The sequence below is a fragment of the Halyomorpha halys genome, unplaced genomic scaffold, assembly GCF_000696795.3.
Source record: "Halyomorpha halys isolate HHAL.00 unplaced genomic scaffold, Hhal_1.1 Scaffold332.1, whole genome shotgun sequence".
Taxonomy (NCBI): domain Eukaryota; kingdom Metazoa; phylum Arthropoda; class Insecta; order Hemiptera; family Pentatomidae; genus Halyomorpha; species Halyomorpha halys.
In genome coordinates, this window is record NW_027108633.1 from 1,005,628 (window position 1) to 1,030,841 (window position 25,214).

Below are 25,214 nucleotides of genomic sequence, written 5' to 3' on the forward strand. Positions count from 1 at the left end.
CCATTAATCACAGATCCGGAGATTCTTCATGACGCAGTTTCAGATAATGTCGCTCGGATCTGTTAGTAAACATTAAGTGATGATATGCTGGGTGCAATATTTAGACTGACTTTCTGCGTTATAAATAATCGACGAATTTTCCTATCCTAAGGAATATATAATTATCTCCGCTAATGTATTTTAAAATTCTATCAACTGGCTATGAATAATTCTCATTAAATCTTGTTAATATAATTCACCGCGGTATATATTAGTTTGTTCATCTTATTTTTAAAAATATGCGACATTTCATTGAATTAGTCTTTATTAATCTATTTATTTGTCATTGTTGACGGATGTTTTGGATTTGTGGCTAGTGGCAAACATCTGGATCCGGCTTCAAGATGAAATGTTAGTTTCATTAGTAACATCCGGAATAGTTGAAAAGATTTCGATTGAATTCTCTATTATAATCGACATTGACCAAGAAAAGAACAGAACAGGAAAAAAACAAAAAAAACTTCTCAGTATTACCATGGAAGTGTTTACCCGATGAGTTTCTGGAAACAAATACAGACCTCGGTAGATACTGCTCCAAATCCACGACTCGGACAGAATGCCAATGATGAGCCTTGGAGGATATTCTGTTGGACACCTTCCCGACCTGTTTGTATTACAGATCGTCTATGGCGCCATCACCATCTTTGTTAATGGAATATTAATTCTTAGGTGTCAAGTACTTCCTCTCCATTTTAGGTATCTGTTTTTAGACTAGTTTATTTCTAAATATTTTCCCAATTATAAAGTATTAAAAAATTCTCAACTTGTGATACGTGGATAGTTTCCCGAACCGCCGCGTGACTCACGTACTGTTTGTTTAATAATTAGTGAATCAGAACCGCAGTTGGAGCTATTAAGCAGGTGGTTCTTTATCGACCCGCCTCCTGAAGTTCGATCCTCTTCCACACTTGTGACAACTTTCGTTCCGACCTTCCGGGAAAACATCTTCACAGAGATACTCTTGAAGAAAAGAAAGAAAAGGGGATACCGTTCCATATAGAATCCGTTTAACCGAGAAGTTAGAAAGCACGCCGCTTCAACTTGGATCGCAGCTGTGCCATCTGTGAAAGTTCAGCCATCTTCACGACCCCGAGGAGGCAACATGATCTCTGTGCTGGAGATATAATAGTTCTCCACTTTCTACCCTTCCAGTTGCGGGTTTCAGTTTTGATAATAATTGCATATAATAAGTTATATATAACTAATAGTTTTTAAAACTGATAGTAAAATAGGGTTCATACGTTTGACCCTTACAATCAAAAATGTCTACAAATACCTTGGAAAACAAATTTCAACTATTGTTATGATAACAAGAAAGAAAATAAAACGTATACATTAGATGAGGAGCTGATTTATATAACAAAATCATAGAAATAATCTTCAAGTTGATCTTTGATTTTAGTATTTTTATATTTTATATATGTTTTTATAAATGTACGTTAGTGATATATTAAATTAAATATACAGTTCTAAAGTTAATTGACAATATTTTGAAGAATTTATTCAAACCCAATTGAAAAAAAATTATAATGAAAACTAGAACTGTCGATTCTGAAATTAAGAAAAATTCTTCAAAACAAGGAGAATACAAATGTGTATCAGTTGGCAGTTGGTAGAATATACTTAGCACAAACTTGTGTATGTGTCACTATCGCTTGTTCAAACTCCATTTGATTTATGCTTAATAACCGAGCCTGGACTGGATAGGCCACTAAGTTTTGGAATCCAATATCAGCCAATTCAAATATCACATAAGCCTGTGCATGCGGGAACTTGCCAGAGTTTGGCCAATGCTTTGACTCGCCTTAACGTATTTCTTCGCCACTTGGAGAAAATCCAGGATGAACAGGAAAGAAAAAAAAAAGGTAGGATGGAAGCTGAAAAAGGTGTGAGATGGATATATAGTTAGGCGATAAGCTGGATGAAAGGGCAGATGCGCGCGCAAGGACTACCTGTGCGCAGATGTTGGGCCGTACAGTCCTTTGTCAGTACCTGAACAAATATAAGATACAGGCTTCAGATAGTCCCGGGTTTTGTTTTCTTTTTTTTTACTCTTTTCGTTCGGGACAGGGATGTGGGGGGGGGGAGTAGCGGAAGGCTGGGGCAGAAGATCCCGCCCGGAGTCCAATAAATCGCTGGCTCAGGCCTTCCTCATGAGCGTCTCATCGTCAAGTATTTAGTAGACTCAGCGTTCAGCTTCTGGGTCTTAGTCTTCCATCATCTATTTATAGCTCTGAGCTGATTAAAGTCTTCCTCTATTGGAAAAATAAAGATAAATAATTAAATGAAAAATCAAACTTAAAAAAAATTAAGAAACAATTTAGTCTTACTACACTTTAGTTACCACAATCTAACCACAATAGTGTACAAAGCCACTCAATTTTATGATTCTACGTTGCTGGAGGAAGGGATTTCTAAACTTCGATGGATTTCTTATGATTTCTATGTCTCTCTCCTATATTGTTTGCTTATCTGGTTTTCGCTCTTACAAAGAATCAATTATCAACATACATAATTGCAACGCTTTCAGTTTTAATATTAATCGTATACCTCCCATTTCCTCAATTCATGATTAATTGGTTTAAAATTGCCGAGAATTAGGGAGACCTTTCCACGGCTGGTCCTTGAGAGCGGAGTTAATAATTGCAAAATAATGAATGCCATCCTTTTTTGTTTTGTTATGTCCGAAATGAACGGAGTAAAAGACCTTAGTTTTAAACACATTTTGATAATAACATTCCACACTTCGTTTTCCAAAAAAGTTATTGATGAAAAGAGGGGAAGATACACCTAAAACACTACCCTTTACGTTTTTTTTTTTCTGATAATTATTTAATGTTGAGTTTAGATGTAGTAAAATTATGCAAGAATGTATATGCATGTTTGTAATAATACTTATGCGCACTCTGAAGTACTTCAATAAAATCATCTTTTATATTTTCATTCCATTTTTTAAATTTATATTTATTTATTTTCTGTTTCATTGAGGCATAAATTACAATTTAATAAGGTCATTCGTCAAAGTCACTAATAACTCAAATAGTTTCTTTTCCCCTTGGTGAGGAACTGAAACATTTTCTAATAGAGCCCCGTCTATATAGACAGCCAATCAGGGGGGGGGGGACTCAGTTCGTTTTTCATAAATTATAAAGCCTTTATAATTTATTGCATTCCTCCATCCCAAGGTTTCACCCTTTTAATAGCCACACCGCATTATAAAAAGAGAGGGAGACTCAATTAAAAGACAGAATAGAAGAAAGAGGCGATAGGATCTGTCTAATCGCCCTGGCATTCGCGCCTTGCGCCTCTAGTGCGCATTCTGCGCTGCGCAGGGTCGCTTATGCGTACTTTATTGCATCCGGCTTAACGAGACCCCCGATCCTAAATGTCAGAAACATTGTTACAAGGCGATGTATTTATTAGTTTTAAAACTCCTAACGCATGCGGAGTTGACAATTATTTTATGTCTGGTGGAAATACTTAAGATGCAATCCATTAACCATTTTATTATTTCCAAGTTTATTTCATTCGAAAACAATTTTTGTATTAATTAATTTTAACACTCTTTGTTTTATGTTTTAATTTAAATAGTGAATTATTGCATAGCTTCTTAACAATCATATCAATTATTATCTAAATCGTTGAGTTATAATACAAGAGTAAAGTGACTCAATATAAAAAGTTGATTTTGAAATATTGCAGGAAAGTATACCTCCCTAGATATATATTTTATTTCTATAATTTTATTATGTTCGTTTTTAAAGAAAGATTTACTACTTTAGAAATAAAACGAGTGCTTAAAAAAAAAAAAAAAAAAAAATATTGTTTTAAAACACCATGATTACATACTTCTTAAAATTTTGTTTTCATGTCTTAAATACATATTTGTAAATTTATATTATATTATATATATAAATAAATAAATAAGTCCATAAACTACGATGGATTATGACAGATGATACCTAATATGATACTGAAACGTGCGAGACGTCGATTGACCTTGGCTTTTCCCGCGAGCGGGAGTCAATTTTTCCTTTTTGGCGGGAGTCGGTGCCCTGGAGCCCGCCAAACAATGGAGCTCCGGCATTGACAAGCCATCCCTCACTGGCCCCGTCGGAAAGAGGAGCTAAAAAAATGTATGAAAAAATAAAGACGTAAAAAGAAAAAAAAACTTTCCCATTCAAGCTTAGTTTTTCCAAGGGAAACCGGTGTTAGGTTAGCTTCTCATAACCGGGGTCTTGTTAGTCTCTCGGTTCGCATCTGGGTCTTCGGTACTCTTCCCTTTTGTCAATTAAACCGGCCTAACTGATTATATTAAAGTTAATCCAAGTCTAAGGAAGTTAATTAATGCTTTAATCCTAGTCTTAATTTGTATTTTAAACTACCACTATGAATTCAATGTATATATATTTTTTTCTCAGAATTTATATATTTTAACATAAATTATGCAAATTTACAACAATTATTTTTATCTCGTATCTTGTTTTGCCATAAATTTTACAAATTTATAAAATAACATTAAATAAGCTGTAATATTAATAAAAAAAAGTTTTATTTATTTATTGTGGGATCCGTAATAAACAACGCATATAAACAACGTAATAAACAAAACAAAAAAAAAAACGCAATTTTATTTATTTATAACTTTTTCCAATAAAAGTTTTCATTTCATTAAGTTTGAATTTTTGACTACACTTCTGAGTAAAATCTAATTAATTGGAGATTTATTATTTAGAAATTTTTTTTAGACTATGACTTCCGTTCAAAGTAAAAATGTAAACATGAACCAAAGAAAATTCCTTGGTTAAAGAATATTTTTTTAAGGAATGATGCGTATTACTTTTTATATATTTATATGATCATTCAGTTTTTATAAGTATTATTGAATGAATCAAGTTTCATAAAACCTATTCCAATATCACATTTTTATGTTTTATTATTCCTCAATTATATGAGTTTAGTTAATTATTCCTTTTAACCTACTGTTCTTTCAATTATTGCGTCTTCTAAAGTAGTAGAATTAACAAAAGATTAAAGAAAGATTTCGGTACCCGTATTCTGCAAGATTTTTATATTAATTATGTTGCAAATATTTTTATAAGGCTTAAATTAGTCTTGAGAATAATATAAAAAAGAATAAATTAACTTAATTACATTTATTTAAATTATGATTTACTTCCTTTTTTATATTATAATTTTAAGTGTTTTTAATGAAATATTTCGTGAATGAAGTACTAAAATTTCCATCAAGTAAGGACCAAATGAAAATAATAAGAAATTTAATAAAGGTTTTATTAGTTATGAGCTCTTAAAATATAATAACACTAATAGCTTATTAACAGAGGATTTTCATACAGTACTCAATTTTTTTTTTATTGCTCATTTTCTCAAATGACATTCTTTTCTAATTGAGAATAATGGTCTTGAAGGAAGAAGAACAATAAAATAAGTTACTACTTCGTTCAGTAAAATTAAATTTAAGGTTCGCATAGCCCAAAAATGAACATAAAACACAATGCTAGGTAATCAGTTTCATTGTTTAAGGATTCGATATCACGCAAGCGTTTCAGATAATGTGAGATTTAATAGTTATTGAAGCATAAAAGATAATTTTATAATAGTATTAAATATGATTTTTTTTTTTTTTTTCTCACATTTTTATAGAATACGTCTTGAAACATAAATTCGCTTTTGACCTTAATAAAGATTTTTCTTTGGATCGTTTTAAACAGATATATTCATTTTGTTTCATCACATTTATTTTATTATACCAATCGTCAATTGTAATTACATTGCATAATTGACTGACGATAGAGTGCATTCTAGTGCTGTAATAGACCCTAGTCCAAAAGCCATCTAAAACTAATCAATTTTTTCAATAATAAAAAAAAAATTATTGAGCCTATGCCATTCAATAATCATTTCTAGTAATTATTTTACTGTTATTGTTAGTTGTAGTCATCACTCGACTCAATAATTTACGTAACGATTTCTGAGAGATTTTTAGGAACCTATCTTTATCTACGTTTTCGACTGAAATCTAATGTAGATGATTAGGTTAATTTAAAAATATATAAAATTTAAAGTTATAAAATTATTTAAATATTATATCGGTATATATTTTAAAAAGTTTTTGTTTAAATTTTTTAGAATACCAATCCTTTATTTTACGTTTTAAAATCTGTTTCAAAATTTGAAATTTTAAGCCTTTTTTAGGTTGCTATATTGTTCTGTTTCGCAAAACTTTTACCCTCGTATAGTCAGTTATTAGGTAATTAACGATAAAAATACATTTTATTATTTAAGTTAATTTAAATAATAATTAAATAAATAAGAATATATGATAAATAGATAATAACTTTATTTGTTCAAAATAAATTCTTGTACAAATATACATCGGATAATTACCAAAGGTCACACAATAATTTAAGATACTGTGTGATATGAGTTATTATCTGTCTGGTTTACAATATATCATTTATAAAACAAATTTTATATGATAGAGAATTAAACCAATGTATGCAATAATGTACTAATAAATATTTTTTTTACATATAAATTTATATAAGCAATAACATGTAATGTTAAATGTAAGCAATTCCTTACAAAGATTGATCCTCTTGTCAATTTTTGTATGATGAAGATATTTTACTAAGAGTGGGAAGAACTTAAAAACTTAATTAAGAAAATTAAATTTAGTGGATGGAATTGTAGATCATTGAACATTACAAAAAATAATGAAAGTTTATTAGGTTGTAAATAAATAATTTTAACGTGCGTTTATTTTCCATGTAAACAAATGAAATTTATAATAATATCTTTATTTTGATTTAAAAATAAAAACCTCGTGTTTTACCACTGCAAATTATGTACACATAAGCCAATGATGATTTCAATTTGAACAAAATATAATAAATAAAAAATGCTTATTAACTTTTTGAATAATAATTATTTTATAAATTTAAATTAAATTTTTTAACATAAATAAATTTCTATCCTAAATTATTGAAATTTTGGACGGAATCATTGGACATGACCAAATAACAGTGATTAAGGGACATTCCAAAGCCAGTTGGACCCGATACCATGTATTTAACTGAAACCTGTGTTGGCTTTGCTCATCCGCTCCTTCCGTTCCGCTACACATTAACTTTCATTGTCTTCTTTCAGAAGAGTTCTATTTTTTTCTTCTTATTTTTTTTTTTTTTACTTCTACTCTTTTAATCTGATCCAGGAACCCCTCACGTACAGCTGCGGCATAGCCGAGATGTTTGGAACAAATGTACTTTCTTGGTTACCTTCATGAAAAGATATTAATCTTTTCAACTTTTCCTATTACTTTTTTTTTTAGAAAGCCACAGGAAGTGGGAAACAACTTGATACCGTTTATTGTGATGGACATCACTTCATTGTAGAATATTTGTTACTGTTTTATAGATAGTATTCAAATCATCAAAAAATATTTTAATAAATAATTTAAAAAATATTAATATTGTTCTTTGTGGTCGCCTTTCACTCAATCTTCCCAATTACTACAAAAAAAAATCCCTTTTTCATTAAAGGTGGAGTTATTTATAAAGAGATTATTCAATGCTCTTTTAAAATACAGATCGGATGTACTACTATTAGAAAGCAAGTTTCTCCCTAAACTGTAACCCCCTCGGTATCAGTTGAGACGGAAACCGCAAGCTCCGTAATGACAGCTTAGCATTAACATTGTTCCTAATGATAGTTAAAGTCGGAATGCAACTGTAGAAAGTATCGTAAAACCTGCGGGCCAATCGTAAAACGAAACGCGCCCACGGTGTCATCCTCCTTCTTTCTCTTAAATGACCTTTTTATGATTCCTAATGACTTGGAGTAGACACCTTGGATTACTAAAGGACCTCGAACCTCCCTGTCCTAATCATTCCATACTTACAGGTGACAATCCACCTGTTCCCCCACGTGAACTTATAAGAATGCAAATATGAGCCACGTGGACTGGGTAGGTATCTATGCTAATTGATGTACATATCATATTCCCCCCTTTCCTTTTTGACTTTGTCGGAAGTTATTCAATTAATTCCATGCACTATAGAAACTTCTCTTTGACATTCGATAGCCCAATCAATAGAAATTTGGACTGTATTTAGGTTTTAATTAGATTTATTTTTATTTATAATACAATACAAACGTGAACAGAAATCTTATATCCTTGTCTTTTTTATGTTGCAGGTTGGAGGTACAGGAGTGGATGGAAGCATGTGATGGTTGAGGTGCTCACGAAATGCCCTCTCCCGTCGGGTCGCTAGACGAAGGGGACGCTATAAGGATGAGTCCCGAAGAGGAAAGCACGCCGACGGCCGGGGTTATTGCCGGCGTTTCTGAAAACGAACCTAGGATGTCCTCCCCACCTTCAGGTAGTAAGTTCTGTGAAGACAAGGACAAATATGACGACTCCTGGGGAACAAGTGATGTTGAGAAATTTGACGGAAAGATAGTCTACAACCCGGATGGGTCAGCTTATATCATCGAAGACAGTGAGCTGAGCGAGGAAGACCCAGAACTTCCTCAGCTCATTGGAGACGGTTGCATTGTTGATGGTCGAGGTGTCGACACTCAATACCAGGTCTTCCCTCAGATCGCAAATGCCTTTTATGTCTCGAGAAATACTTCAATTCTCGCTTCTCTCTATGGTGACTACAAACTGAAAGAAAAGGCTCCAGAAGTCCCTATTATGCATTCATATAGGGTATTCACCGTTAGAGACAAAAGTGGCGAAGACCGAAGCCAAACGACCCAACAGAACAATACTGGGAAAGACTGTTCTTCCGTTCCAGTGAAACCTATTCTCATGTGCTTTATCTGCAAGCTCTCTTTTGGATACTCAAAGTCTTTCGTCGCCCATGCAATGGGAGATCATAACTTGGTTTTACAAGAAGATGAGAAGGACATTTTAGGTCATAAAAACGCTTCGGCGATCATACAGTGTGTTGGAAAGGAGAAGGAACCCTTAGTATCCTTCCTGGAACCTGTGAGCCCAGTTGTTAGGCCGGTGAGTGAGCTTAAGAGGGTGAGTGAAACGGACGACAAAGCTGAGGATCTTGCGCCGTCTAGAGTTTCGCCGCAAGACCTCCACAAAATTGTTCCTGAGACTGTTCCGGTCTCCCTACCTCAAAACGGTAGTTCTAGTATTAGTGTTAACAATAGGCTAATCAACTGCGGAATAGACTTGACGAGGAAGAGTCCAGCCAACGAAATGTCGCCTGGTGCCAGCCCGTCACCTGTGTCGAACCTCAGCCCTTTACTCAATATGTATCCTCAACACCCGCCCAACTTCCTCACCGGTACGACAATAGGTGTCTGCCCGGACCACATGGGTGGGAGGCCGTCCGGAGTAGAGTGCGCTAAATGTGAGCTTATTCTTACTTCATCCCGACTTGGCGTCGGTGGACCTTTAGCCGGTATGCACTCTAGGAACTCTTGTAAAACTCTAAAGTGCCCAAAGTGCAACTGGCATTACAAATACCAAGAAACATTGGAAATACATATGAAAGAGAAACACCCTGAAACTGAAACATCTTGTATATATTGTATAGCTGGTCAGCCTCACCCAAGGTTGGCTAGAGGAGAGACGTACACGTGCGGCTATAAGCCGTATCGCTGTGAAGTTTGTAATTATTCAACAACTACTAAAGGTAATCTTAGTATACACATGCAATCTGACAAACATCTTAATAACATGCAAGAGCTTCAAAACGGAGGAGTGCAGTCTGAGATGCAACAACCTACTCCGCCACCACAAAACAAACCAGGTGGTATGCCCAGCCCTGCACATCACTCACCTATCAGTGCTCAAAGCCAAAAACCTAAACCTACATTTAGATGTGATGTTTGCAATTATGAGACCAATGTTGCTCGAAATTTGAGGATACATATGACCTCTGAAAAGCATACACATAATATGATGGTGTTGCAACAAAATGTGAAGCACATGCAAACTTTAGCTCTACAGCAATCACACCACCAACAACTTAACTTCGAATCACTTCTCCATTTCCATCCTGGATTGACTTTGCCTGGAGAAAAGCCTCCTCCTCACACGGAAGCTGCTCTTGCTGATATGGCTTACAATCAAGCTCTTCTCATTCAAATGATGACGGGAGGTCAACTTCCGCCTCATATACCACCTGAATTAGCGCCGCACATGGATATGGGGCTCAACCCAGAAACAATGGAACCTCCACCAGAGCCAGCTGACCCGAACCCTGAGCATATGTTCCAGTGTTGTGTCTGCAATGTCTTTGGGACTGATTCTTTGGAGGCATTGTCTCATCACCTCGCCCAAGACAGGACGAAAATCAGGGAGCAGGAAATACTGGCTCTTGTTGCCGGGCACTATGTCTGCAAGCTCTGCACTTACAAGACCAATTTGAAGGCGAACTTTCAGCTCCATTGTAAGACAGACAAACATCTTCAGAGGCTTCAGCATGTAAATCATGTGAAGGAGGGAGGTCCGAGGAATGAGTGGAAGCTGAAATATGTTTCTTCACCTGGAGGTGTCCAAGTTCGATGCCACGCCTGTGACTACTACACTAATAGCGCTCACAAATTGCAATTGCACGCTGCTGGCCAGAGGCATGAAGCAGCTCAACTTCTATTCCGGCATTTGAGAGAATCTGACGGCGAACCCGGTATGAAGATGTATCATTGCGCTCTTTGTGGCTTCTCTGCCAGGGCGAAGCTGCCGCTGCTCCAGCACGTCAGATCCATGAAGCACCTTCAGATGGAGCAACTCCACCAGCTCCAAAGGAGGTCCGAGGGAAAAGAGCTACAGACTGACATCGGTGAAGTGTTCCAGGTCATACCTCAACAGCATGAACAAGAACAAGGTAAACATTACAACAAAAAAAAATATTTATTTTTCTCTCAACATAGCATCAGTATTTTAGTATTATTATTGTAGGTTGATTCATCATTCAAATTGTGCTTAGATGTTTTTTAAAACATTTGGTTATGTACTTTTATAAATATATATATTTGGGAAATAGTATAGATAGTCTTGTTTGATATTCTGTTTAGTATTATTAAAACATTAAATTTACTATTCTGTCCGGAGAATAATTCAATTACTAATCTTACCGATTGGATTAATGGTACACATTCAAATTGGCTGTGAGATTAACAATTGTTTCTTAGCAATTATGATTTTATATTATTCTTTAGAAAGTAATGAAAATAATTTCATTATATATGCCCGTTAAGTATATTAATAGTTTTGCTCATAGCCAAAGGTGTACCTAGTTACATGCCTATTAAATATATATTTATTTATAAATTCTAAAGACTATGATAGTTCTTATATTGTAAGCAGAAAAGGAATGAAATTAGATTTTATTTTAATTTAATATTAAATGACGTTTAATTTTGATCTAAACAGTTTTCTTAGCAGTTTCAAATGGAATATATATATATATTTGTTTGAACATTTGGTTTATGTTAGTTATTTGATCCATTTCCAGCTCTTATTTCTTTTACTTAGGTGTTGTTTTTATTGAGAATTCCTTCTGCATTAGTTATAATGCTCTTTAGATTATGGTTAATATTTTCTGAATTTCTATTTTTAATAATTTGTGGGATGGGTATTTACATTTAGTAATTTTTAAAATGTTAATGACCTTCTTATTGGCACCATATGTCCATTTTGTGTAACTTAGCTATAAATTCAAAATTTATTGTAAACTATTCCGTTTAGAGATATATCAATTTGAGATCTTATGACGTATATAGTTATTGTAACAGTTGTTTCGGAAGCTGGAATGCGTTACGTTGAGATTTGGCGAGCCGTAGATCCCTTAAGGCTGTTAGAGATGAGGGGCAGGCGGTAGGGGGGCATTGTCTCCCATATAAGGGAAGAGCGGGTTCTTCCCCTCGATCCCATTGGCTGGGGGGTCTCGCGGTAGGCGTGGCCTCACCAATCGAGGCCTTGGATACATTATTCATTTCTTAGTTGCCCCTTCTTCAGCTGAGTTTATTCAACGGTGGGCCCTCAGCCTCGATGTAATTATGAAGGCTCATTAACATTCTGGATACATTAGTGATGTTGTCTAGCTTTGTCAGCTCTCTTTCTTTTTTTCATACGCTCTCCGAATTATTTATTCTTCATGGTAATTTGAATCATTTTTTCTTTCTCCATTATAAATGTTAATTATGTTATTTATCTTAATTTTATTTTTATTAGATTCAATGAAAATATTTGTATGATTCATCTGTTACAGAAACTAGCAAGGAGAGTAGACCAGAACCTAAAGAAACACTGATGAGCCACGAAGAATCAGAAGACAGGCCCGGTGAACACGCGTGCCCATTTTGCAATTACACCAGCAATTCTGAGATGAGAATACAAGCCCATGTCCTTGCCCAGCATCCACAACAAGAGCATCAACACAGTAAAGAGCAGACCTCGAGAGATTTCCTCTGCCCTCTATGCCAGGATGGCTTTAAAGACAAACCTTCTTTAGAGAAGCACGTGATGCAAATCCACAGCGTAAACTCCGAGGGCCTCCAGAGGCTGCTAATGTTAGTGGATCAGTCACATTGGCTTAATCAGAGTCGATCAACCCCGGGGCAGAGCAACAGTCCATCATCATCATCCGAGAGAGAAAAGGAGGCCAAAGAAGAAGAAAAAGAGGAGAATATAGATGACCAAAGCGAAGATGAAAATAAATGTCAAGCCTGTAGTAGGACTTTTAAGAATATTGATGAACTGTGCAGTCATCAAAACGAGACAGGGCATCTAGAGCTGAAACAGACCCCAAGCGGCCCTGGTTATTTATGCTGGAAGAAAGGATGCAATCAATATTTCCAGACCGCTCATGCGTTGCAAATGCACTTTAGAGAAATTCATGCGCGCGGTGGTAACCAGAATATGGCTGTATCTGAAAAGCATGTATACAAATATAGGTGTAATCAGTGCAGCCTGGCTTTTAAAACTATGGAAAAATTACAACTTCATTCACAGTATCATTTGATCAGAGATGCCACTAAATGTGTACTGTGTGGTAGAAGTTTCAGATCGATATTAGCTCTGCACAAACACGTCGAAACAGCTCATTCAGATTTGTCTGAAGACGAAATGGCAGCTTACAAACAGAGCCTCATGAATAATCCTTTATTATTAGCTGGCATCAGTGGTCAAATCCTTGATCCGTCTACTAACGAACTTCTAAAGAGAGAAAGCATGAAAGTTGATGGAGAAGAAATGGAAACTGATGAGAATAAAGAACATGAAGAACAATTGCCACCAGAAGGTGAGAACAGTGATGATTCTATAATATACAAAGAGCAACAATTTTTGGAAGATTATCTCAATAGCCAGGCAATCGCTGAAGATAGCTATAATGACCCTTCAAGAAAATACAAATGCCACAGGTGTAAAGTAGCTTTTACTAGGCAGAGCTACCTCACTAGTCACAACAAAACTCTGTTACATCGTAAAGGAGAAAAGCTTTCTTATCCGATGGAAAAATATTTAGATCCTAATAGGCCATATAAATGTGACGTCTGTAAAGAATCTTTTACACAGAAGAATATTCTGCTTGTTCATTACAATTCTGTTAGCCATTTACACAAACTGAAAAGAGCAATGCAGGAGCAACAACAATTGCAACAGAACAACAATAACAATAATCCAGTGTCACCGCATGCGACGGCCGCCGCCGCAGCTGCTATCGCTGCTTCATTGGGGGTTCCTCCAGGAATGGGTCAAAAGCAAACACAAGACGAAGATGATAAGAAACCGTACAAGTGCAATATATGTAAAGTAGCCTATAGCCAAGGGTCCACCCTTGATATCCATATGCGGTCTGTCTTACATCAAACGAGGGCATCCAAGCTTCAAGACCTAGCCATCACTGGACAGATTGATTTGAGTAAACCTTTGATTGAACAGCCTGAACCGCAGAAGGCACAAGACCAACACAAGAAGTTGATCCAGGATATTTTGGGAAGTTCACCGAAGCAGGTCATGTCTTCTCCACCCTCGTCGGGGAGCGGCTCCATCTCCTCCCAGGTCCCCGGTTCTTCCCCGGGATCCTCTAATATAGTTCCTCCAGCCGCTTCTACTCCTAATTCAAATACAGTTCCTACTAGTTTATCTAATTCTACATCGAATTCTGTGATACCTTCTCCTAATTCACAAGGAATGCTGACATGTGGACGCTGTAATGCTTTATTCGTGAACCAAGAGCAGTTGAACACTCATCAACAATTGTATTGCTTATTTAACAACCCTATGTCAATGTTTCCACCATTGCCGACTCCGCCTTCATCATCGGCTAATCTTTCATCACCGACGCCTAGTAAATCACCACCGGCGATTCCTTTAACACCAATGACTCCATCTAACGAAGATTCCTTCCCTAGGATATCTTTGCCTACTAAAAAATCATCACAAATGTACAAACATTTATTAGAGAGCTTTGGTTTTGACCTGGTCATGCAATTTAATGAGAATCATCAAAGAAGACAGAGGAAAGAGCGTGAGGAGACTGAAAAATTTCTATCAGAAATATCATCTACAACACAACCACCTGATGAAACTCAAGAAATGCCTAGAGAGCCAGAAAAGGTAGAAGTAAAAATTGAAGAAGAACTGGTTGATTTACCAGAAGTTGCCAAATCGACTTGTCAACATTGCAATAAAGAATTCTCAAGTGTGTGGGTATTAAAAGCTCACTGTGAAGAAGTTCATAAAGATTTGGTACCCTTGGATTTTCTTGAAAAATATGCTCAGCAAATTAAATGTGAATATGAAAAGAAAATTCCTACATCTGCTGGAACACCTGCTGTCACTTCTACTACAGGTGCTATGGAAAATAACAATACAAGTACACCTGAAAAAGAGGAGGATAATAAAGAAGCTATTCAAGCAAAAATTGGGTTGCAACAGCAGCAAACACCAGAGGCTGCTACTGCACCTAGTACTCCAACTGCTTCCTCCACACCTGCTTCATCAACTGATTCTTTGCCAGCAAACTTGAGTAATTCATTAGCAGCTGCAGTTGCTGGTATGAGTGGAAATGCAGCAAACATGGCTCTTGCTCAGCACATGAACGAAATGCAGGCTGCACTTAATGTTATGGCAGCGTCACAGATCCAACAACAATTGCAACAGTTTAATCCAATGATGATGGGCATGGCTGGGCTTGGTATGGGACTTCCTTTAGGACTTAATATGCCTGCTTTAGCTGCAATGAACTTGCAACCACCTCTAGTTCCTATGATGATGCCACCACCAACATTTGACTCTATGGTTGGCCTTGGTCAAGGCCAAAATCCACTATTTAACCCGCAAGGCATGGATGCGACGGCTGCACAGCTGATAGCAAAACAACAACAGGCTCTGATGCAACAACAGCAGCAGCAGGTGGTAAGTGAATTTTACCTCATACGTTTGTTAATGTAAATTTCTGTTAATATTTAATGTTATTTTAAATTTAAATTCATTACAAAATTATTAAATTCTGTTCCTTTTTTTAAATTTTCTTAAATTATATTTACATATTATTTAGGACGAGTAGTTACTGAAATTAATTTTTTTTAGTATATTATATCCAGTTTTAAAATGACTTAAACAAATTAGTAAGTTTTTCTATAAGATATTGAATTAGATATATGTATATTTATTCTCTCTTCATGTTGGATGTTCATTAAATAATACTTCATTTTCAGGTTAATGCTTCTCAACAGAAACGAGCAAGGACACGAATTACTGATGATCAGTTAAAAATTTTGAGAGCTCATTTTGATATCAATAATTCTCCATCAGAAGAGCAGATCAATGAAATGGCTGGTCAAAGTGGACTACCTCCAAAAGTTATCAAACATTGGTTTCGAAATACACTCTTCAAGGAAAGGCAAAGAAATAAAGATTCACCATACAATTTCAACAACCCACCATCAACTACTCTAAATCTTGAAGAGTATGAAAAGACTGGTGAAGCCAAAGTTACTCCTTTAAATGTTTCTAGTAATAGCAGTGAAGATCAGAACAGCTCTAAGGAGGCTCCAAAGACCCCTACACCAACGAAACCATCTCCTTCTCCAATACCACCATCACCTCAGATGCCACAACCATCGCACACTCCCCAGCAGCAGCACCAGCAGCAGTATCAGCAAAACCAGTACACTCAGGATATTAAGACTGAACCTCGCGATCATGATTTCCAAGAGCAAGAACCTGAGAAACAGCAACATCATCAGCAATCACAATACAATCACAATCCTCTTCAGAGCCCTATGAGTCCTAATGACCGTATCAATTTGGTAACATCTAGAAACAACTCTCCAGAAAATTTAACTCTAACCTCAATCATTTCATCTCAGCTGGGACCTAACATGCCTCCAAACATGGCACCCAATACTCCTATGAGTATAGCCTCTTCTCATCCAAATATGTTGCCTCCTAAACTAACACCTCCTAACTTCAGTACACCTAATCATCAATTGCAAATGACTCCAACTAGTACAGATTGCTATTCACATGCTCTCATGGGTGGCAATGCTGGCAATTCGAGTAGTTCTTCTGGAAAAAGAGCAAATCGAACAAGATTTACCGATTACCAAATTAAGGTGCTTCAGGAATTTTTTGAGAACAATGCTTATCCTAAGGATGATGATCTGGAGTATCTTTCAAAACTTTTAAGTCTTAGCCCGAGAGTGATAGTTGTATGGTTCCAAAATGCTCGACAGAAAGCTAGGAAGGTGTATGAAAATCAACCTCCTGTTGAATTGTCTCCTGGAGTAGATGAAACAGGAGCTGGACGATTTCAACGCACACCTGGTCTCAATTATCAATGCAAAAAATGTCTTTTAGTTTTCCAACGGTATTATGAACTTATAAGGCACCAAAAGACTCATTGTTTTAAGGAAGAAGATGCCAAAAGGTCTGCCCAAGCTCAGGCTGCAGCAGCTCAGATTGCTGCAGTTTTGTCCTCGGAAGATTCTAATTCAAGTACAATAGTTGAACAAAATGCTCAAGGGCAAATGTGCATACCTGGTTTACCAACAAGTAATCCTTCTACTCCAGCAGCTTCAGTAACCCCAACTCCATCTCAGAACATGTTCACCCCTTCACCTGCTCCAAGTTCCAATGCCAATCAAGATGGAAAAGACAGTTTTCAGTGTGATAATTGTAACCTCGTCTTTCCAAGGTTTGATTTGTGGAGGGAACATCAGTTGGTACATTTCATGAACCCTAATCTTTTCCCATCATATCCACCGGACAGTCCTTTTGGAATCTTACAACAGCATGCTCAGCTTCAACAACAGCAACAGCAGCAAAGTCAGCAACAGAAAATGAATGAAATGCCAATGAACCCGAACAATCCTCATCCTTTGATCTCAATGCTTGCAGCTAACAAGAGGAAATTCGATGAATTTGATGAGTCTAATGAAAAGGAAGGAGAACAACCTAAAGATAAGAGATTAAGAACTACTATTCTTCCTGAACAATTAGACTACTTGTATCAAAAGTATCAAATTGAAAGTAACCCATCTAGGAAAATGTTGGAAAACATTGCAAGGGAGGTTGGACTTAAAAAAAGGGTTGTACAAGTGTGGTTCCAGAATACCAGAGCTCGGGAGAGGAAAGGTCAGTTCAGGGCCCACTCTCAGGTTATAAATAAACGGTGTCCCTTTTGCCCAGCTTTATTCAAGGTCAAATCTGCTTTGGAGAGCCACTTGACTACCAAACATGCAGACCAATGCTCTCGAGGAGAAATCAATATCGATGCATTGCCAGATGAAGAGTCAACGACGGACAATCAATACCATCAAATGTCAAATGATAGCCAGAAGTCATCCTCTAACTTCAGCAGTATGATGGTTCCATTTTCACCCTTCAACAACGAAATGGAAAATTCTTTGAAAAAGTACTACGAAGAATCAATGAAAAGGTGCTACGAAGCCATCAATGGTGGTGGAGGAAAAGAAGTCGGAGATATGAGTGTTAAGAAAGAAGGGAAGGCGCAAGGTGAAGGAGGAGACTGCCCTCTCGACCTCAGTAAACCCGTAGACTTGAGCAGGCCGATGAAGCTGTCCTTAGAACACATGATGATGGAACAAGGACCACTCACAGATCTCAGCGAAAGAAGTTTGTGTGACGATGACAGCTTTTCCGAGTGTACTGACAACATGGAAGACGAAAGTAACCCTACCTCTCCCGCTTCCAATCAGAGCCAGCAACCGAAATCAAAAAGGTTCAGGACGCCTATGTCGACATTACAAGTCAAGTTGATGAAGACTTTATTTGCAGATTACAAAACGCCAACAATGGCGGAATGTGAGATGCTAGGTAGGGAGATAGGTCTTCAAAAACGTGTAATACAAGTTTGGTTCCAGAATGCCAGGGCCAAGGAGAAAAAGTACAAAGCGGCTATCCAGTCAATGGGTGGCCAAACCGATCTCGAACGCCCTCCTGAAGAGTGTAAATTTTGTCAGTTCAAATATTCCCATAAGTACTCTGTCCAAGACCACATTTTCACCAAGAAACACATAGACATGGTGAAAAATTACTTGGAGAGTTCACTAGTAAAAGGGGAAGATGACTTTACGGTGCCTCCAGCTCCAGGGGTTTCGGGCGAGAACAACAACAACAACACGCAAGCCCAAATGGCACAATTACAGATGCTGCAGATGGCAGGTTTGTCGCAGGCCCAAGCAATGGCAATGGCGGTCAAGATCGAGGGGAAGGAGCAGCAGCAGCAGCAGCAACAACAGCAGCAGCAGCAACAGCAGCCTAGCCCCGAAGACATGGCTCTCCTTCAGCAGATCTACGGCATCAGCGGGAGTTACCCTCAGGGCTTCGTCCATCCTGCCCTCCTCTCCGCCACCGGTGAGTACCATTTTCTTTCAAATTCAACAGGAGAGCTTCAGATATATTGATAACTATACATTTAAAATATCTTGAATAAATAATTATTCATTTGAATGACTTATGTGTTGATTTTTAGTTATAAATTTTGATATGAATTATGATATTTATCAGTTTAACTGAAGCTGTCTGCCTGTTTTATTTTTTGTTTACAAACATTTTGATTGTGATTTTAGATTTGTAGTATTTATTAGTTTATTTAAGTTCATAAAAAATACGTTACTATCACTTTCCTTGGTGAACCAACACTGATTTTGTGAAATTAAATAATAAAATCTTTATGGTAAATTCTGGGATATTGCTATAAGAAGCTCATCTAGATCCAGAAGAAACGTAATTTCTACAATTGTATTTTGTATCGTTCCAGTTTCTCCTCTTGAATAGAGCTTAAGACAAGGGTTGGGCTTTGAGGGAAGGGGGTGAAAATATGTGACAGTTTCTGTTCATCGGTCCGTATGGAACAACTGGAGTGTGAGAGCCCTAGAGTCAGGATGCACGTGGGATCTCCCCCCTTCACGGCAGGATTAAGAATTCTATTATTTTTTTCTGTTGCCCATCCGCTCCTGTATCCTGAGGCCCCCTCCAGTTCCCGCCCCAAAGGTATCCTTAATAATAAATATTTCTAATCATAAACGAAGACCGTTATTCGTCTCTTATGGCTGGCTCCACCTTCTCCTATTTCTTCCACGCTCAGTATACTTACAGTTATTCTTGCACTTTTTGATATTTTTTAAGTAATAGGTTTTTTTTTTATCTGCTGCTTTTTATAATAGATTTTTTCAAGTCCCACCCATCCAGAGAAGAAACCTGGTTCCGACGTGAGATGTGTGTCAGTTTCTTTCATTGGAATGATTTTGCTTAGCGTTCCGGTGAGTCGGAACTAATCTCGTGGAAGAATCCCTCACATCATGTGATGTGACTAAACAGAACACATGTCCACCCCAGTTCCATTTTTTAATGTCCTCGATTCTATTATTTTTAAGTTTGTAACTAAGATAGAATTTTCAATTGTACATTCCTTGTAAAATAATGGGCTGATGTAAATTTAAAATTTATATCAGTTTCTGAACGGCTAATTTCCTTGATATTTAAAAATTTTGTACACTTGTTTTACTGTACGGATGTCACTAATACAATCAGCAATTTCCATGGGATAATTTACTATTTATTTAAAAATCTTATATAATCTGTCCATTATTTCTGAAACAATTTTCCATTTTTTCCTCTTTATTCTTTGTTATTAATGGATAAAATAACTTCTATTCCCTCATAAAGAAAGAAGATAATGAGAAAAGAGAAAAAAGGTAGCATCATTTTCGACAAAAAAAATTATAATGTGCCATGTACTGGGAATAAGATATATTTCTTATGATTCTTGGGAGGTAATTGCAAGGCCGTAATAAGGACAATATTATTTACTAAATTGTCGAACGTTTTCTATTATCTATTGTTGCGGTTTCGCCTTCAGAGGTCGCTCTGAGGTCAGTCTTTGTTACAACGAGGAAGGCAGAATTTTGTTGTTGGAAGGGGATAGGATTCAATTGTATATGGCAACTAATTAGTTAATAATAGGATTAATAATTTTTAGTAATCTTTATTAGTTAGAATTACTTTGTATGAGTCGAGGACAGTCTCTTTTTTTATGTGGTTGATGTTCGTTAGGTCGAATTTTTTTAATGTTCGTTTCAGTCTTATCGGCTCTCGAAACGGTACAAAAGTTCGGAATAAGAATAAAAAAAAATATCCTCTGTTTTTGTATAAAAGTATCCTGCCAAGCTGAACCTTTTCAGATTCCTCAAAATAGTTTTGGGTCGTCCGATTTTCGCACTCGGTTGGTTAGGACAATAGACCCCATGGCTATTGTACGTTCCAAAGGTTCCCTCCACTTCAGAGCACCTGGTGTTTGCTTTTTGCATCTTCCATAATACCATCTTTGGAAAATTCACTGATCCCGAATATTGCTTTGTGTTATGACATTAATAAAAACATCTTTGACATTCGTAATTTGTATGCTGCTAAACATTTAAGACCACCTCCATTTTTGGAAATGAAAATAAAATATTTTTTCGAATGAAACTTCATTACATAAAAAGTACATGAAATATTAATATAATTTTGGGAGAAAATAGTACAAAATGAAAAATTAAAAAAATGCACTATTTTTAAAAAAACTTTTTTACTCGATTAAAAATTTACCACGCAAACACCCTTTAACAAATTCCCTTCACCTTATATGCTGAATTTTTAATAGTTTTCATACCTATAGGTTTTTATAAAATTATAATTAATGATTGAAATCGAAAATTATATCCACTTAATTTATTCACACTTTCATAATTTGACCAGAATAATTACCAATGCTTGATGTAATCGAGAATAACTTAATATGTTGTTTAATGCATTTAAAAACAGAAAATTTAGGAACAATAAAAAAATGTGTAGACTGTATTGGAAAGGTGCATTTCTACAAACTTTTGAACGTACAACGTACAGAATTTGATTTGGTTTTTTATTATTTTATCGCTTTAAATGTATAATTACTATTAATTAAAATTACTTCTACATTAATTATCCTTGGGGCCCTTCATCTGTTACAATTGCTAGAGCCTGTTAATGACTCCTTGACAGCCCTGAAGATTTGCAGATCCAAAGCGAGTCGAGTGCTCCACCTGTTTTAACAATGATCATTTCCCTTTTACGGCCACGTTCCTCATGAATACTCCTTTGGTACGTGCCGGAAAAAAAAAAACGAACCATTAAAAGGAGGGAGTTGTCCGTAAAGTCAGGTGGTATTCAAATTTGACCACGTGTGTATATGGGGTGAAGATGCAAATGGACCACGCGTGCGCTGCTCAGCCTATGCTAATACGAGGGTTTGAGACTTTCCGAACCACAGCTCGACGCTCCATAAATTTCAATAATAATTGGCCCGTAACATAATGGCGATTGAGAAGAGAGGGTAAACAGAATTGTGGAGCAAAGCCGTGGATTGATCTCACGGTTGTTTTTTCATACCTGGGATGTTTGCATACATTTGTGGCGTGTGCTGTGTATCCATTCCATCATTATTTCCTCAATGATGGCACGCAAGCTTAGAGACCAGATGCGGTAGATATTACAAGATTAGTAAAGAGTTCGCTGAACTTCATTCATCCTTTTGTTTCCAAGTTCATTGCCTTTGTGCCTTTAATGCAGATTACCGAAAGATAGCCGAAAATGAGCTCTAAGTAAAGACAGCCATTGCTCTCACAACTCCTTTACAATGTCCTCTAAACACAAGGCTATTAATAAGCTTTTAAAGATTTTCATTGAATCTTCGGCCTTTGTCCGTTAAATTTGAGCAAAGAGAAAGCGCCTACTTCCTTCTGATGGTGACTATATACTTGTAATATTTCGTTGAATAATGCGAAACGGCAAAACCACTTTTCTGACATGCGATTCATGTATATACATATTTTTGAACCAACCACACCCTATCGAAGATATCGTATGACAAGGGAAACTCTAGATAATGGATGTTGCTTGTCTTCCCCTTTCGGGCCGTTGGTTCAACCGCGAATCCAATTTAGGTTTGAAAGAGTTCGAAACGATAAGATGTACTGTGTCGGAAAGGGGGTTAAAAAAAAATCCCGCAGATGCCACTGAATTTTAAACGATATCTGACTCAGAGGATAATATCGTTATCGGATCTCTGGTGAATCCTTTTTCAACGGATCCTATCCTTTCATCGTTAATGGCGGCCCTGCTTAACGAGCCCGGGTATCTCGCCTAGTTTTTTTATTCTCTATAGATTTAATCGATTGTGATTTTATTCCGATATATTTATTTAAGTAATGAAAAAACAAAGAATTTATTTTTAATATGTTGTTGAAATATTTCTCTCACTTTAAGAAATTATTCTGAAGAAGTATATTCATAGAAAAACATTTTGTATTCTTAACATTCTCAATCAAAAAATTTTATTGGTGGTCGACTGCATTATTTTCTATTAATTTTAATTTCGAGACCAGTAATTAATTATTTACTTTTATAAGAAAAAAACTTTTGGAAGTTCTTATCGGGAATTCAGATTTATTGTTTAGTAAAATGACATGTTTTGATAGTCGTGATGGTTTGGAATGAACTACAAACCCCCATAATCGGCTTTTAGTATTAACCATTGATAACAAAATAAAACAATTAACGCTAATTTAATAAAACAAAGCTATAGATTTTGTGGGTATTATTAAAAACTGATTAAAAAGTTGTATATTGCATTTTAATTTTTACTTAATATAATATATCAATTAATATTAGAGTTTCACGTTTTACACGCTACGTACTAACTAAATATCCAACTTACCCAGCGGTATGTTAATATCAGTCAATCCCCTCAATTTTCATCACTTAAAAAAAATATTAGATTTTACCGATTTATTTTCATTGTATTATGGACAATACGGCTGTAATTAAGCCCGATTGTACGAATGCTCGCTGTATTGTGTCATATATGTATTTGCCGAGTGAGAAAGGCTGTACCCTGGCCTAAAAAAAAAGTATATGTGTATTGTACAATTAAGCGGGGACCCCTTTCGCCCATAAAGACACCCCGCCGGGCACACCCCTCAAACCAGGGGGTAGCCGATGGTTTTTTTATGTTAAAGGCGGGACTCTAACCACCCCAGGATATAAATTAAAGCCATGGACGACATTAGTTTTTACGTCCGTTTTTGGGGGTGGGGATTAGGTTTATTTTTCGAAGGGTGAGCCCTCCCCTTGAGACAATATCTAAGGGATGATTCAGCGGCTAAGAGTTTAGGGGTAAAACACTTGCAAGGGAGTAGACAAAAAAAACATAATACATATCTCGTTTAATCTCTCATATCCCACTCTGGATCATATAGAATTATTTATTACGCGCAATAATTTCTTATTGGGTTCATTTTATTTTATAGCTTGGGGAGATCGGATTACGTCTAACTGCAATGTATGTATGACGTCTTATTGTTCGGAAACAAAAAATCTTTATCTGTCTGTCCCCTTTAATCGTTTTTACTTAATTTTAACATTAAATTCACTGTTTCTAAGAAAATATGTTCTCTGTCTCTATATAAAATAATTGCATTTCTTACTATTTATAATTTGATTTATTGCTGCTTGAAGTTAATGATATGAACATTTTCAGAAATTGTTATTTATGTTAAATATAAAAACTGTGATGATTACAGTGGGTTTTTATCGAGTTTTTTGCAAGTCTACTCCTAATTTTTTTTTTACGGAAACCAGCTCAAATCTTCGATAATGCAACCATCATATTTCTTAAAAAAAAGAAAAAGATATATATATCTCTTTTTTTTAAAATTAAGTAACCGTATTTCCAAAAAAATACTGTAAATTACGTTGGTAAAGTCGTCCGAACTACTGAATTGAAGAAAAGTAACGTTTCATAAAAATATGTTTTGGTATCGAATGATATTGCATTAATATTCTGTCTTTCTTTGTATGTTGACAATTAAAATAATTTCACATCAAAATGAACGATTACTGACTTTTAAATTTTATTTTATTCATATTTCTCTCACATCCCCTGTCATGCTGCACTTGGTGTGTTCTCTCTATGAATTTTGTGCATGTCGATGTCGTCATGTTATTTTTATTTTGTGTGTGATTTTATTTAAAGTGGCTTATTTATTTTTGAGGCTCATTAGTTCAGCTTTTATTTTATTTTTATTTTTTTTATATACATCTTTGAAATTTAGTTGCCTGTTACAATGTCAGGTTTCTCCAATTTTTTTTTCGGGATCGTATTTGTTTTTAAAATGTGTTCTTTAAATCATTCTGGCCTGATATGGAGCAATGAAAATCATTTAGACCGTTATTGATTGTTTAATTACTTTATATTATTTTAAAGAAAATCTGACTAAAATAGTTGACAGTTCGAATATCTCCCCCTTCTTTTATAAAAAATTCCCCACCCCAGGGTCTACTCCACCCCTGCTAGTATTTTTTCATCAGGGGTCCCCATACGGTATGGGGTATCCCAGGGCAATATAAGAAGGAAATAAAGATATTAATATTTGAGGCTCCCCTTAGACTATTTCGACTTGGAGCAAATGTTGTTGGAACCTAGTGCCATCTAATCACAATTACAACACTAACATACACAGTTATATTCTCTTTTAGTTATTTCTTTGAAAATGAATTTTGTTTTTAATTTTTTTTTGTTTTATTTTATATTTTTTTTATTTTGGATTTTATTTTAATTTTTTTTTCGGTTTTT

At 35.8% G+C, this 25,214-nt stretch overlaps 1 protein-coding gene across 7 annotated transcripts in view; it reads left to right on the forward strand.

The window, feature by feature from the left end:
• The window catches only part of zfh2 (Zn finger homeodomain 2), a 561,880-nt gene that overhangs the window by 357,966 nt on the left and 178,700 nt on the right, over positions 1 to 25,214 (forward strand). For all 7 annotated transcript variants that reach the window (XM_067046937.1, XM_067046938.1, XM_014421672.3 and 4 more), the window contains 3 exons: positions 8,257 to 10,913; positions 12,300 to 15,451; positions 15,754 to 18,916. In XM_067046937.1, the coding sequence (XP_066903038.1) occupies positions 8,309 to 10,913; positions 12,300 to 15,451; positions 15,754 to 18,916 (8,920 nt within the window). In that variant the 5' untranslated portion in view covers positions 8,257 to 8,308. The remainder of the gene's footprint in view (positions 1 to 8,256; positions 10,914 to 12,299; positions 15,452 to 15,753; positions 18,917 to 25,214) is intronic.